The 13,465-nt window shown below is 44.4% G+C and overlaps 1 protein-coding gene across 26 annotated transcripts in view; it reads right to left on the bottom strand.

The window, feature by feature from the left end:
• The window catches only part of ATG7 (autophagy related 7), a 388,924-nt gene that overhangs the window by 202,257 nt on the left and 173,202 nt on the right, over nt 1-13,465 (bottom strand). For all 26 annotated transcript variants that reach the window (XR_011250728.1, XM_069560924.1, XM_069560906.1 and 23 more), the window contains 4 exons: nt 10,599-10,687; nt 8,871-8,992; nt 4,016-4,106; nt 3,115-3,259 (listed from right to left, as the gene is read on the bottom strand). Coding sequence is in view for 25 of the 26 variants with exons in the window: in XM_069560924.1 (XP_069417025.1) it covers nt 3,115-3,259; nt 4,016-4,106; nt 8,871-8,992; nt 10,599-10,687 (447 nt within the window). In the remaining variant the exon portion in view is untranslated. The remainder of the gene's footprint in view (nt 1-3,114; nt 3,260-4,015; nt 4,107-8,870; nt 8,993-10,598; nt 10,688-13,465) is intronic.

Genomic DNA, 13,465 nt, shown 5'->3' with positions numbered 1-13,465 from the left:
AAGACTCTGAGCTCCCACTGCAGGGATCCCACTCAATCCCTGGTCAGGGAACTAATATCCCACATGCCCTGCGGTGCTGCCAAAGATAAATAAATAGATAGTAAATAAAAGAAAGATGGGAAAGATGGCAAGAGAATCCTATATGTATTTTATATTACTTAACTTTCAAATTAGATGAAATGGATGATTTTCTAGGAAAACAACATGATTAAACTGACCCAAAAGCGGTATAAAATCTAAAAGGTCAATGACTGTAGACACATTTCTAAACGCCTCCACAGATCCCCTGCTCTCATTGCTAACAAAATTCCAAAGGCACCAGGCTGAGCTGGATTTATCAATGAATTTTACCAAACCATCAAGGAACTGATACTTTATACACTAAACCTGTCCTGCCACATAGAAAAAGGCAGAAAGTTTTCTTTTATAGAAGTAGTGTAATTCAGCTATGAGATAAACAATGACACCAGAAAGGAAAAGAAAAACATTACTAGAAACCAGTCTGACTTATTAATACATATGGAAGACTTAGCAGTAAAACATTACCAGTTGAACTCCATCGTATATTAGAAGAATAATGAACTATGAACAAATCAGAGTTTTCCCCCAGAATGCTCAGCATCTTGATAGATGTATTTGATGATAAAGCTCAACAATCATTTCTGATATAAACTCGCAGTAAACTAGAAGAAAAATCTGCCTCCTTAACTTGTGGAAGAACATTAGCAGAAACCAACATCACGTATCAAAACTAAAGGAAAAAACAAGAAGCTTCTCATTGAAATCAGTAACCAAATGAGGGTGCTAACTCTCACCACTGTTCCTCACCACTGCTATGGAGTCCTAGTCAATCCCATAAGACAAGGAAAAGAAACCGATACAGATGTTGGTGAGGAACACTTATCAACCTAGAAAATTTACAAGAATCAAACATAAAACCATCATAGCCAGGAAAGTGTAGAAAGATGACCAGATAGAAGATAAACAGTCAAAACTCACTATCTTTCTTATATATTCATCCCAGTAAGAGTCAATTGGAAAATTTAGTGGGAGGAACACATCTTTAAAAGAAAAAGAAGTTAAATATGTGAAAACTAATTAAAGGAGGCATGTGGGAAACCTAAATAAATAAAATGCTACAAAGATGATCTAAATAATTTAAGAGATATATATACAATGCTTCTGGAACTAAGGATCAATATTGTAAAGATGTTAATCTCTCCCAATTTATTTATAAATTCATTGTAATTTGAGTGAAAGCTATGAGTACTAATGAAGGAATGAACATATAGAATGATGGAATAAAAACAGACTCCAAAAAGAGACTCAGGTATAAAGGAATTTAGAATTTAATAAAGGCGGAAAAATGAGATTTGCATTAGTGAATGAATGACATTAAAGTAAATGACTATTTTCAAATGTTACATTGTTAAATTCCATAAAACAAAAAATAAATTCCACATTAATAAAGATCTTAACATAAAAACAGGAGTTCTGTATACCATAAAGGAGAAGATTAACATATTCAATAACATTTATTAATTAAAAATTAATACATTTTTAAAAACCTTTACATGGTTAAAGATAAATACATGGAGAAGAATATTTGCATGACATTACAGAAAAACGGTTAATATCCATAAAAAAGGAAAAGGGTTCGGCAGAAGATGAGATGGTTAGATAGCATCACTGACTCAATGGACAAGAATATGAGCGAACTCCAGGAGACAGTGGGGGACAAGAGGAGCCTGGCATGCTGTAGCCCACGGGGTCGCAAGAAGTCGAACGGGACTCAGCAACTGAACAATCCATTAAAAAAGGTACACCAAGTCAAGATACAAGAAACAGCCTAAAGGACACGAACAGAACAAACAAAATTTACAAATGAAATCAAGTTAAAGACTAACCCTCACTAATTAAAGAAATGCAAACAAAAAAGCTATTTTACATTCTTTCTAACATAGTAGTTCTGCTTCTAGAGTTTTTTTCCTAAAGAAATAATCCCGTGGACATGTGAAGGTATAAGAATGTTCATTTCAACAGCATCTCTAAAAGAAAAATATGCTGAAATTGTTTAAATGAACTGAAGCAAGTCATATAACAATGGGCTTCCCTGTTGGCTTAGACGGTGAAGAATCCATCTACAATGCGGGAGACCTGGGCTTAATCCCTGGGTTGGGAAGATCCCCTGGAGGAGGGCATGGCAACCCACTCCAGGATTCTTGCCTGGAGAATTCCCATGGACAGAGGAGCCTGGTGGGCTACAGCCCATGGGGTCGCAAAGAGTCAGGCATGACTAGGTGACTAAGCATAGCACAGCATATAACAAAATTCTACATGTACATAAAATGGAATAAATAGAGAACCACAATTATTGCTCCATTGAGTTAAAAATAGAAACTTGCTATAAACAGGTTGCAATGATGCAAGTTTTGCAAATATAAATAAATAAGAGCAAAGATGACCAGCGCATGTCTGTATTTGCACACGCCTACGAAAATTACAGGGAAAGATGCTCCACAGCACTTGACAAAGTCTGCTTAATTCTGGGAAGTGACTTGGGACCAGAGTGGAGGCAGATTTCTTGCTTCCACCGTATAACAAAAGTATGTGTTCCTTTTATACTGAAAGAGATACTGAGAAAAGAAAGGAGGGAGGGAGGGAGACAAGGAGAAAGAAGGCACTCAGGCGCAGTTGGTTGTCCCCTGGTATTCACACGGGGTGGGTTCCAGGAGCTCCTGGAACCAGCCAGAGATTCTTTTTTTTTTTTTTTTTTGAGTCAATGAACTCCTGCTTGAAGATCAAGGCAGGCTGGAAAACAAATATTTTTAAAATGTAAACTTCAGTCAAAACTGAACGATAACCTGAGAGGAAAAAAGAAAAAAGGAAGGAGGAATCCAACAAAAAGACCAAAAAAAAAAAAAAAAGAGGTGTATGCTTGGCTGTTGGGGTTGTTTAGTTGGTTAATTTTTGGTTTGGGTGCTTTTTTTTTTCTTAAAAAACAAAAATGCCCTCCTACTCTTGGATGCGAAACCCACAAGTCTGGAGGGTAGACTGTAGTGAAAGAAGAGAAGCCACAGCTTGAGAGGCGCCATTCGACCGCTGCAAACTCACCATCAACGTCCGGGCTACGTTACAGCCCAAGGTGCCGGCTCCGAGCAGCAGACACTTGGCAGACACAACCTTGTCTAAGTCCAGAGTAGGGACCAATCTCCAACACATCAGCTTGAGGTTGAGATCGACCGATGACTCAGCTAACCTAGGAAAGGAGAGAATCGTTTATTTATGTAGTCAGTCACTCGCTTATGCCCCCAGTCCTGTCCTTTTTCAGGAAGAAAGTAGCTTGTATGAGAAGATAAGAAACAAGTAACAGGGAATCAGGATCAAAGGAAAAGCAACACGAGGCTGGAGGGTAAGCGAGGACAGCAGTTACCACAGCGTGGTGTGTGCCGCCGTAATCCTCGGCAACTGCACCGTGACGGGCCCCCATTTGATCCTGAGCTCCCAGGAGCCCAGGTGAAACGGGAAGCCTGACTGGTTACAGGGGGTATTACGTCCGGGACTAAAACCACACCAGCCGCTTAAGAGGAAAGCTTTCCTAACGCTGGATACAGAGAAATTTCTGTCCCCTCAGTAGAGGGAGCACTTACATCACCCCTTCAGCACAAAGCTGGTTTCCGTGAAATCTTTCTTTCCATGGCCTTCCCTGTAGGCTAATGGGACACCAGTAAGGGAAGACAGACAAAGGACAAGAAGGTGGAGGAGGTGCACAGGTCTGAGAGGGCGGGCTTGAAGCGAGAGCGACATTTAGGATGTCCAGAAAAACAGACGCTGTGTGCCCTTCAGATATCCATCACTGATATTCATTCTCACAGCCAAACTTAAATCAGGAGGTGGCCAAGAGCGAATGAACACACTGACATCTGCCTTTCCCCGGCCCCACCTGGGCTGGGCGACGCGCTTGGCCTGACAGAACCAGGCGTGCACCCCGGCGGGAACGGCTTGCAAGCTGTACCTTTTAGGGTCCATACACTCGCTGAGGTTCACCATCCTCGGTCCCATGCCTCCCTTCTGGTTCTTTTCCCATCCAACCGCCTTGGGACAATCTGGAGACAAATAAAACAGCAATTTCAGTGAAGGAGAGAAGGATAAAGAATGAGTCCAAGGAGCAAGATGGTGCACACCTCGAGGAGCTTTCAGTCGATGTCTTTTTCAAGGAGGTGTGCAGGCCTGAATTTGCATCCACCTGCCTTGGCTGCCTCCTCGTGTCCCTGGGCCACGAGGAGTCTTGTTTAGAGACCCCCAGACCCAAGCACAGTCTTCCTGCACAGGGGCTTCTGAAAGAGCCCTGGCAACTCTGCCCTGAGTTGCCTCAACTTCTGCTGCTACTGGAGGCTGCTCAGAAAAACAAAAGAAAAAGAAGACTATACCTGCAGCGGGTCTAGGCCTGTGGAGGGGTCTCCATCTGAGGAAGCCCCGCCAGCGTGCCTGCAGCCCACCTTCCCACCCAGGTCAGCATGCGCCTCGAGCTCCTCATCCTTACGTCGCCCTCTCGCCCTGCCTCCCTGCCCACCACGGCGCACCTACCTGTCCACAGAGCTCAGCCCAGGGACTGCTCCTCTGCTAAGCTGTCCTCTCCATTAAGACTCCTCTTCCCTGACTTCTCCCTTCTCTGCTCATCTCTTTTAACCTCTGCTATGGGGGCCTCTGCAACTCCAATTCCAGCCGTTGTCAAAATGCCTCCCCCGTGCAAAGCTCTGGAGGATGACGATCCTGTGGCCAGCGGGCCTGGGAAGTGCTTCGTACCCTACCTGTGCCTCCATCCGCCCCCGCCCCCGCCCCCGCCTGGAGAGTCCCTCCCACGTAGTGGAGATAAAGCTCGGAGAGACCTGCAGTGAAGCAGCCACTCCATCTGATTTGGCTTTGAGCTTCACAGTCTTAGCTGGCTCTCTGTAACTCCCTCACCCCGTAACACTGACTAAAACCCCACGGGACACATTCAGGGAACTGCTGCTCTATTCCACTACTGCAAAATCCTCTCAAAAAAAAAAAAAAAAAAAATCTAGAGTGCCCTGCGGAATACCTCAATGGAATCCTGGTCTCCTTGGTGGAGACCTGGTCTTGTAACTCCTGCACCAGGGGGCCACCCACGCTTATATGCCCCACACCTGGGGACCTCAGTCACTTTCCCTTCTGCACTGAATTTCCCAAATTCAGAAGACAGTCTCAGCTCCTTCACAGGGAATTCACTCAGCCACCTACCATTCCAGTACCACCTCCAGTATCTGCTTTAACTGACAGTGTCTAAAGAAACAGGAGCTCCTTGATTTAAGGTTCAGAGGAATTTTAGGACAACTGGCAGGAATTTGTCACTAATTGTATACTGGCTTTCTTTGGAAATTTTCCTATTTTTATATTTCTATCAACACCCTATTTTCATTTCCTTGGACCTATTAGCTTTTAACCTTTGTTTCCTAAAATAATACTGCTCAATATAATTATGGGGCCAAGGGGTATTGATTTCCTTTACACAATTTTTTATTTCTGGGCTAGGATGACCACTGGGAAACCAAGTAGCTTCAAAAGCTACTTGGCTGCAGGCATCTTTCACAGCAGGGAGCCAGAAGACAAATGCCCCTTCCTATTCTGGTTCAGGTGCTATGAGCTGCTCCTTTTTTACATCACAAAAAAATTAAAGCTGAAATAATAGATTTGAGATCTTAAAGAGAAGAAGAACTCCAGAATTATTTTTCTGGGGAAAAAAAAAGTTCAAACCTGTTATTGATTCACATTTTGTTTGATTTCCTTATTGTTCTTACAGCAAATTTAAAAATGCTTCTTTAATACATGGCACAGAAATTTGACAGGAACTTTAGAAACACAGTCTAGTACTATGATTAATAACTCCAATCTAAGTTTGCTCCTATTACAGATAAGAAAGCATAAAACAAAAAGAAAATGTCATCGCAAATTAAAACCTCTCTGTACTCAAGACGTTACAGCCATTTTAATGAAATCAGACATACTTTAAACTTATTGATGATTTTTTAAAAATACTATGTGCTATGCTCAGTCGAGTCTGACTCTTTGCAACCCCATGGACTATAGGCCGCCAGGCTCCTCTGTCCATAGGATTCTCGAGGCAAGAATACTGGAGTGGGTTGCCATGCCCTCCTCCAGGGAATCTTCCCCACCCAGGGATCAAACCCAGGTCTCCTGCATTGCAGGAGCCACCACAGAAGGCCCCTGCTCCCATCTAACCTGCATCCATAAGACATACTCCAAGCTAATGAGAAAACAATAATTTTAGGGGAAAATAAGGCTCTGTTCTCCCCTAGTTGGACAAAGAGGAGAGTTGGATAGAGTTGCACATCATGGACAGGAACGGAAAGGAGGGGCCTCCCCTGCAGCTGGCTGCCCCTCCCTCAGCCAGCTGCAGGAATACTCTGGGTCAGCAAAGGAGAGGGAGCCTGGCTGCACCAGGAGAGCAGCAGCAGCCACAGGATGTTCAAAACTATTTCTTACGACACTGTCACTGCAACTATGGGATGTCTCAGAAATGTTAAAAGATACTAGCATACTAATAGCTTCAGTTTACATTACAATACAGAGTTTTATTTATTATGAAGTTTTATTCACACCTAAAACACAGAACATCAATCTGCATCAGAAACATCTGCCTTTCTTAAAGTAAATCATCTACACTTGACATCGAGTGTCAAGTATTGTGCTATAGAAAACCGCTTTCTCAAGTAGAAGTGCGTGGCGTAACCTGGGTTTGCCAGCTTCACCAAGCATCTGTGATATCGCAGCGATCAGAGAGTAATCCAGTGACTTTATCTTAAAAATTGAAAGAAAAGTGCCTCTCCCCAAAGGTGGTAGGCTGGAGAGGATGCTACATCAAACGCAAACATCCAAAGACGATGGACGAGAAATGCCCCTGACGCTGGGAGTGACTGAGGGCGGGAGGAGAAGGGGCATCAAAGGATGAGATGGCTGGACAGCAACCCTGACTAGACAGACATCAGTTTGAGCAAGCTCTGGGTGTTGGTGAAGGACACACACTAGAAACGCCCCTGATGCTGGGAAGGACTGAAGGCTGGAGGAGAAGGGGCAACAGAGGATGAGATGGCTGCAAGGCAACCCCGACTAGACAGACATCAGTCTGAGCAAGCTCTGGGTGTTGGTGAAGGACAGGGAAACCTGGCGTGCTTCAGTCCATGGGGTCGCAGAGAGTCAGGCATGACTGAGCGGCTAAACAGCAACAGGAAAAGACAGCGGAGAGACAAAAGATACCTTAACTCCAAACTCGCAAGTAAACAGCTTCCTCTTTTGCCTGACCAAGCAGAGATTTTAACACTCCTCATCTCCAAAACACACACTCACAGTAAGGCACATGACTCATGGATTGAAGTAAGGTGCCTTGGGACAGTGCAGATGCTGTAATACAGGAGCAAATTAAACCATGTAAGTATATAAAAGTATTCTGAAGAGCTTGCCGCACAAAGAAAGCTGAAGGGGTCATCTTGGAAGGAGTTCCGGACTTTGGGTAAGATGGGAAATTACCATAAATTAGCATTCATGAAGCAACTACAGCATGCCCTCACAGCGTCCGACTTTACACAGCAGTCAGATTCCTCATAGGGGCGCTCCACGAGATGGCTATCACCTCCTCTACTTCTACTCAAATCTGAGTATGTTATTCTGTCTTTGTGATGTGTACCTCAAGACAGACACAGACATAAATGCAAGACCATCTATACATAAACACACATCTCTCTCTCTCTCTCTCTCTCTCTCTCTATATATATATATATATATATATACATATATATAAAACATATCTGTGAGTCTGCATTTCCTAACTTATGAGGTGGGGATAAGATGAAGAACATTACATGTAGAAGGAGAAATGGCACTTTTGCTGACTAGTTTACAGAGAATAAGATCACACACAATATTTTGTAACAAATAACGTAGGTGCATTAATACTTCATTCTTCCTGCAAGAAGGGCAAGGAATAAAGATTCTTTTGTTAACCAAAAACAAAAAATTAAGGAAAAAAAAAATCCTCAAGGCTGAAAAAAATGCCGTGAGGGAATTCCCTGGCGAGAATCTCTGCCCTTCGTTCCAGGGACACACCCCCAGTGACAAAGAGACAGGAGCTGCAGCTCCCCTCCACTGTCACTGTACAGGGAGGAAAGGAAAGGGAGGCCGGATTGGTTTTCTGGGCTCCAATATCACTGCAGATGGTGACTACAGCCACGAAATTAAAAGACGCTTGCCCCTTGGAAGAAAATTTATGACCAACCTAGACAGAATATCAAAGAGCAGAGACATTACTTTGCCAACAAAGGTCTGTCTAGTCAAAGCTATGGTTTTTCCAGTAGTCATGTATGGATGTGAGAGTTGGACTATAAAGAAAGCTGAGCGCCGAAGAACTGATGCTTTTGAATTGTGGTGTTGGAGAAGATTCTTGAAAGTTCCTTGGACTGCAAGAAGATCCAATCAGTCCATTCTAAAGATCAGTCCTGAGTATTCATTGGAAGGATTGATGCTGAAGCTGAAGCTCCAATACTTTGGCCACCTGATAACGAAGAGCTGACTCATTTGAAAAGACCTTGGTGCTGGGAAAGATTGAAGGCGGGAAGAAAATGGGAAGAGAGAGGATGAGATGGTTGGATGGCATCACTGACTCAAAGGACATGAGTTTGGCAAGCTCTGTGAGTTGGTGACGGACAGGGAAGCCTGGTGTGCTGCAGTTCATGGGGTCACAAAGAGTTGGATACAACTGAGAGACTGAACCAAACTGAATTGACTGGGTTTCTAATAAATGGTAATTATGTGCATTCTCCAAGGTGGCAAATTACCTGGGCTGAATGCCATCTCTGGAAGCTTCACTTCGAAGACGATGCTGTGGGTGACGTCTCTCACCCCCTGCAGGGTGCGGTCCCGGAAGCAGACCACTTCCACGGACTGGAAACTGCCACTCCTGGTGTCAGCCCCGGATGTTTATGTTTCAGTTTTTTCAAGGAAGGAAAAGAGAGAGCTCACATAAGAGCTTTGGCAAACCCAGCTGAAGAGGATTCAAGTCACTGTAAGTACACCCCCCTGACACCCTTGGTGGACGCAGCTTTCACCTCTGAGATTCTGAGCACATCCACATGGGCTTCCTTTGTCCAAGCATCTAAAGGCTGGGTGTGGAACAGGCTCGGATTTCTTTTTAGGTGAGGTTTATATAACAACTTCATGTTGCACAGAAATAATTCTGACAAATGAATCTTGAATGCAGGGGGAAAGACGCTCATAAGACATTAAAAAGAAGCTTAAGACAAGCATGAGTTCCTCTGGTCCCTCTTCTGCCACAGGAGCTTACAGAGCAGGCCGTGGTGAGGAAGCCCATGGCTACACACTCACCACCAGGATAAGCACATGTAACCCTCTTCTTCTGGGGAAGGTCTATGATCTAGCAATCTCCCAGTGGACATGGTTGTCTAAGTAAAGCATACACAAATGTAAATACCCAAATCCTAAACACACAGGAGTGTGACTCATGCTTCCTCCCAGTCCTTAAACAGCCCCTTCAACAGCAACTCCTACTCTAACTTCTAAGTAGGGACTTAGGTTTTAACTTAAAAGGTCCAGCCTCTTTCATTCAACACTATGCTGTTAAACCCATCGTGCTGATAAGTGTACCAGTGGTTCACTCAGGCTGACTACAACACTGCATTCCATGGCAGTGAACACACCCCGCTGTATTAACCATTTCATTGTTCAAGGAGATCTGGGTTATTCCCAGTGTCTGGTTATAAAGAACAATGCTGCTGTCAGCATTCCCATATAGGTGTCTTGCTTGCATCTGAGGGTGCATTTCTGTGCTTTATGTACCTGAGAGGGAAACTGTTGAGCTACAGATATTTCTAACTTTGGGAGATACTTCCAAACAGGTACCCAGCGATGTCTGAGGGTTCCGATTCATCCACATTGTCGACAGCACTTGGTATTGTCATCTTTTTAAAATGAGTCTGGTAGGTATCTCATTATCTGGTGAGTGTGTGGTAGTATCTTTCATAACAGCATCTTATTATCTTTATTAATGAGTACTGTCTTTCCTGGATGACTGATGATGTTGGACATCTTTCCAAATGTGCACTACCCTCTGTTTTACTCAGCTTAGGGTCAGGATAAAGGGAGGACGATAGCAATGAGAAAATCCTTCCTGAACACAACTCAGCTCAAGTGGGGGCTAGAAAAGTTCGGGATGGGGATCCCCGAGCTGTGGGTCCTGCTCTACTCTACTCTGTCCTCAGCGCAATACAGTTGGAATCTGAAGCTCCGTAACAGACCTGCTTAGAGGCTCACTACCAAAAAAAACTGGATTATGACAATATACTGATTTGTTATCTGGTTTCTACACCAGCAATGACAAAAAAATTCATTTGAGAAAATAGAAATACAGACAGTCAAATAGAAAAACATACAGACAAAGACCGACAGAGACAGGCAGGCAGATGGACCACACACACACACGCGCACGCACACAGACACACACAGACACACACAGACAGAGACACACACAGACACACACACGTAAATACCATCTGTGGGCTGCTAGGACCAAAAGGTTCCTCAAAGGCCATCCGGGGTACTGCGCTAAGTTACAGGGATCGTACACACCAATCGTTATCTGTGAACAGAAAAACATCGCGTGAGGCAAGGACCGTGTCAGATTCACAGCACAAACACTGCTAATCCCTCCCCTCGCCTATGTATCTGGTTGTGCAAAAGCATCAACTATTAGACACGTGGTGAACGGCTGGAGGATAGAGAAGAAAGCAAAAGGACCTCACACCTGACGACAGAACGTCCTGATGGCCCGAGCTGTCAAATTCTTCCCTTCACCCTCTGTGACAAATTAGATACATTTAGAAGGAAGACTGAAAGGAAGACAGGGAGGGAGGGAGGGCAGCCAACTGTCAGGGCTCACAAAGAGAAGATCTTGTCTCAAAGAGATATGGTCTGTGAAAATTGCTAATTTTCATGTAATGAGAAAAGTGAAAGACGGGTCACTACCGCTGTACGTAAGTGCACAGTCAGACCAAACTAAAAAGCGAGACGCCTTCGACGCTGCTCACCTGCCTCTCCTCCCACTCCTCCCGCTTGCAGCTCCCCCAGCCCTGATCTCCATCTAGAAAGCTCTTCTTTTTGATGAAGACTGTCCCCAGAGGAGGTCGTCACCCTGTCTTTTCTGCTTCCTGATCCCTCTGTACATCATACAGGACACCTTTCACATTTTCTGTCTCTTTCCTCCGAAAGACACTGAGGTCTTAATCTCTAAATACTGTCCTCCAGTAAAAGGAATAGGGGCTCTCTGGACACATGGGTAATCCTAGGGCTAGAGGAGGGAAAAAAAAGGGCTTCCCTGATAGCTCAGTGGTACAGAAGCCGCCTGCAATGCAGGGGACAAAGGAGAAGCAAGTTCAATCCCTGCGTGAGGAAGGGATGGAGGAGGAAACGGTAACCCCCTCCAGTGTTCTTGCCTGGGAAATCCCATGGACAGAGGAGCCTGGTGGGCCACAGTCCATGGGGTTACAAACAGTCAGACACGACTGAGTGGCTGAGCACGCAAAGCAGGGAAAACAAAAGATGAGCCTGGAGCACGCTGTACACCAGAAAGCTAGCGAGTGCTGAGTGAGCAGAAGGCCAGGAGCATGGCAAGGGGCGCCAGACACACCTGAAAGGAGCGCTCAGTGGCCAAGGCCGGCACAAGGTGAGCAGGGAAACAAAGAACGCAGTACTGGATTGTAACCCAGCCCCAAATGAGTACCCATGAGTCCATAAGGACATAAACGATGAGACGGATATTTGAAAGTGAAGGGACAAGTCTTCCTTACAGAAGATTTCCAAGCAATATATGTAGATACAGACCCTCCAGGGACAGAGCTTAATCCCGCTCCACCTTGAGTGTGGGCTCAACTTAGTGACTCGTTCCCGAAGGAAAAATAGTAGGGATAGTTTTGAATATTACAAAAACAAGGGAATTCCAGAAAAACATCTATTTCTACTTCATTGACTATGCCAAAGCCTTTGACTTTCTGGATCACAACAAACTGGAAAATTCTTAAAGAGCTAGGAATACCAGACCACCTTACTTGTCTCCTGAGAAATCTGTATGCAGGGCAAAAGGCAACAGTTAGAACTGGACATGGAACAACAGACTGGTTCCAAATTGGGAAAGGAGTAAGTCAAGGCTGTATGCTGTCACCCTCCTTATTTAATTTATAAGCAGAGTACATCACATGAAGGAACCAGCCAAACGAATCACAAGCTGGAATCAAGATTGCCAGGAGAAATAGCAACAACCTCAGATATCCAGATGATACCACTCCAATGGCAGAAAGTGAAGAGGAACTAAAAAGGGCCTTTTGATGAAGGTGAAACAGGAGAGTGAAAAAGCTGGGTTAAAATGCAACATTCAAAAAACAAGATCATGGCATCTGATCCCATCATGGGCATCTCTTTCATGGCAAAGAGATGGGGAAACAATGGAAACAGTGGCAGATTTTATCTTCTTGAGCTCCAAAATCACTGCAGATGGTGACTGCAGCCATGAAATTAAAAGATGCTTGCTCCTTGGCAGGAAAGCTATGACAAACCCAGGCAGTATATTAAAAAGCTGAGACATCACTTTGCCAACAAAGATCCGTATAGCCAAAGCTATGGTTTTTTCATGTATGGCTGTGAGAGGTGGACCATAAACAAGGCTGAGTACTGAAGAATTGATGCTTTCAAACTGTGGCGCTAGAGAAGATTCTTGAGAGTCCCTTGGACAACAAGCAGATCAAACGAGTCAATCCTAAAGAAAATCAACCCTAAATATTCATTGGAAGGACTGACGCTGAAGCTCTAATACTGTGGCTACCTGATGTGAAGAGCCAACTCACTGGAAAAGATCCTAATCCTGGGAAAGACTGAGGGCAGGAGGAGAAGGGGCAATAGAGGATGAGAAGGTTGGATGGCATCACAGACTCAACAGGCATGAGCTTGAGCAAACTCCAGGAGATAGCGAAGGACAGGGGAGCCTGGCGTGCTACAGTCCATGGGGTCACAAACAGTCATGACTTAGTGACTGAATAATTTCACAGTGGAGAAACCTGGCCAATTCTACCTTACAAGTGATCAATTTTAACACCACTAGGAATGTCATGTGAGTTTCAGGTAGCTAATACATGATGTGATGACAAGGGCACTTCACCTTTGGGGCACTCTTTTCAAAAATAACCCCAACTGATATAACCCCATTAAATCATAAGTAGTTTCAGGATGTCTGCCCTCTGATCCCCTCTCTCAGTGCCTACTGTCAATCTGAACACATGGACCACAGCCTTGTCTGACTCTGTGAAAGTAAGCCATGCCGTGTGGGGCCACCCAAGACTGATGGGTCTTGGTGGAGAGGTCTGACAGA

Source organism: Ovis canadensis, chromosome 19 (assembly GCF_042477335.2).
Source record: "Ovis canadensis isolate MfBH-ARS-UI-01 breed Bighorn chromosome 19, ARS-UI_OviCan_v2, whole genome shotgun sequence".
NCBI classification, from domain to species: Eukaryota; Metazoa; Chordata; class Mammalia; order Artiodactyla; family Bovidae; genus Ovis; species Ovis canadensis.
The sequence above is the reverse complement of the archived record's forward strand: the minus strand, read 5'-3'. Positions and strand labels throughout refer to the sequence as shown.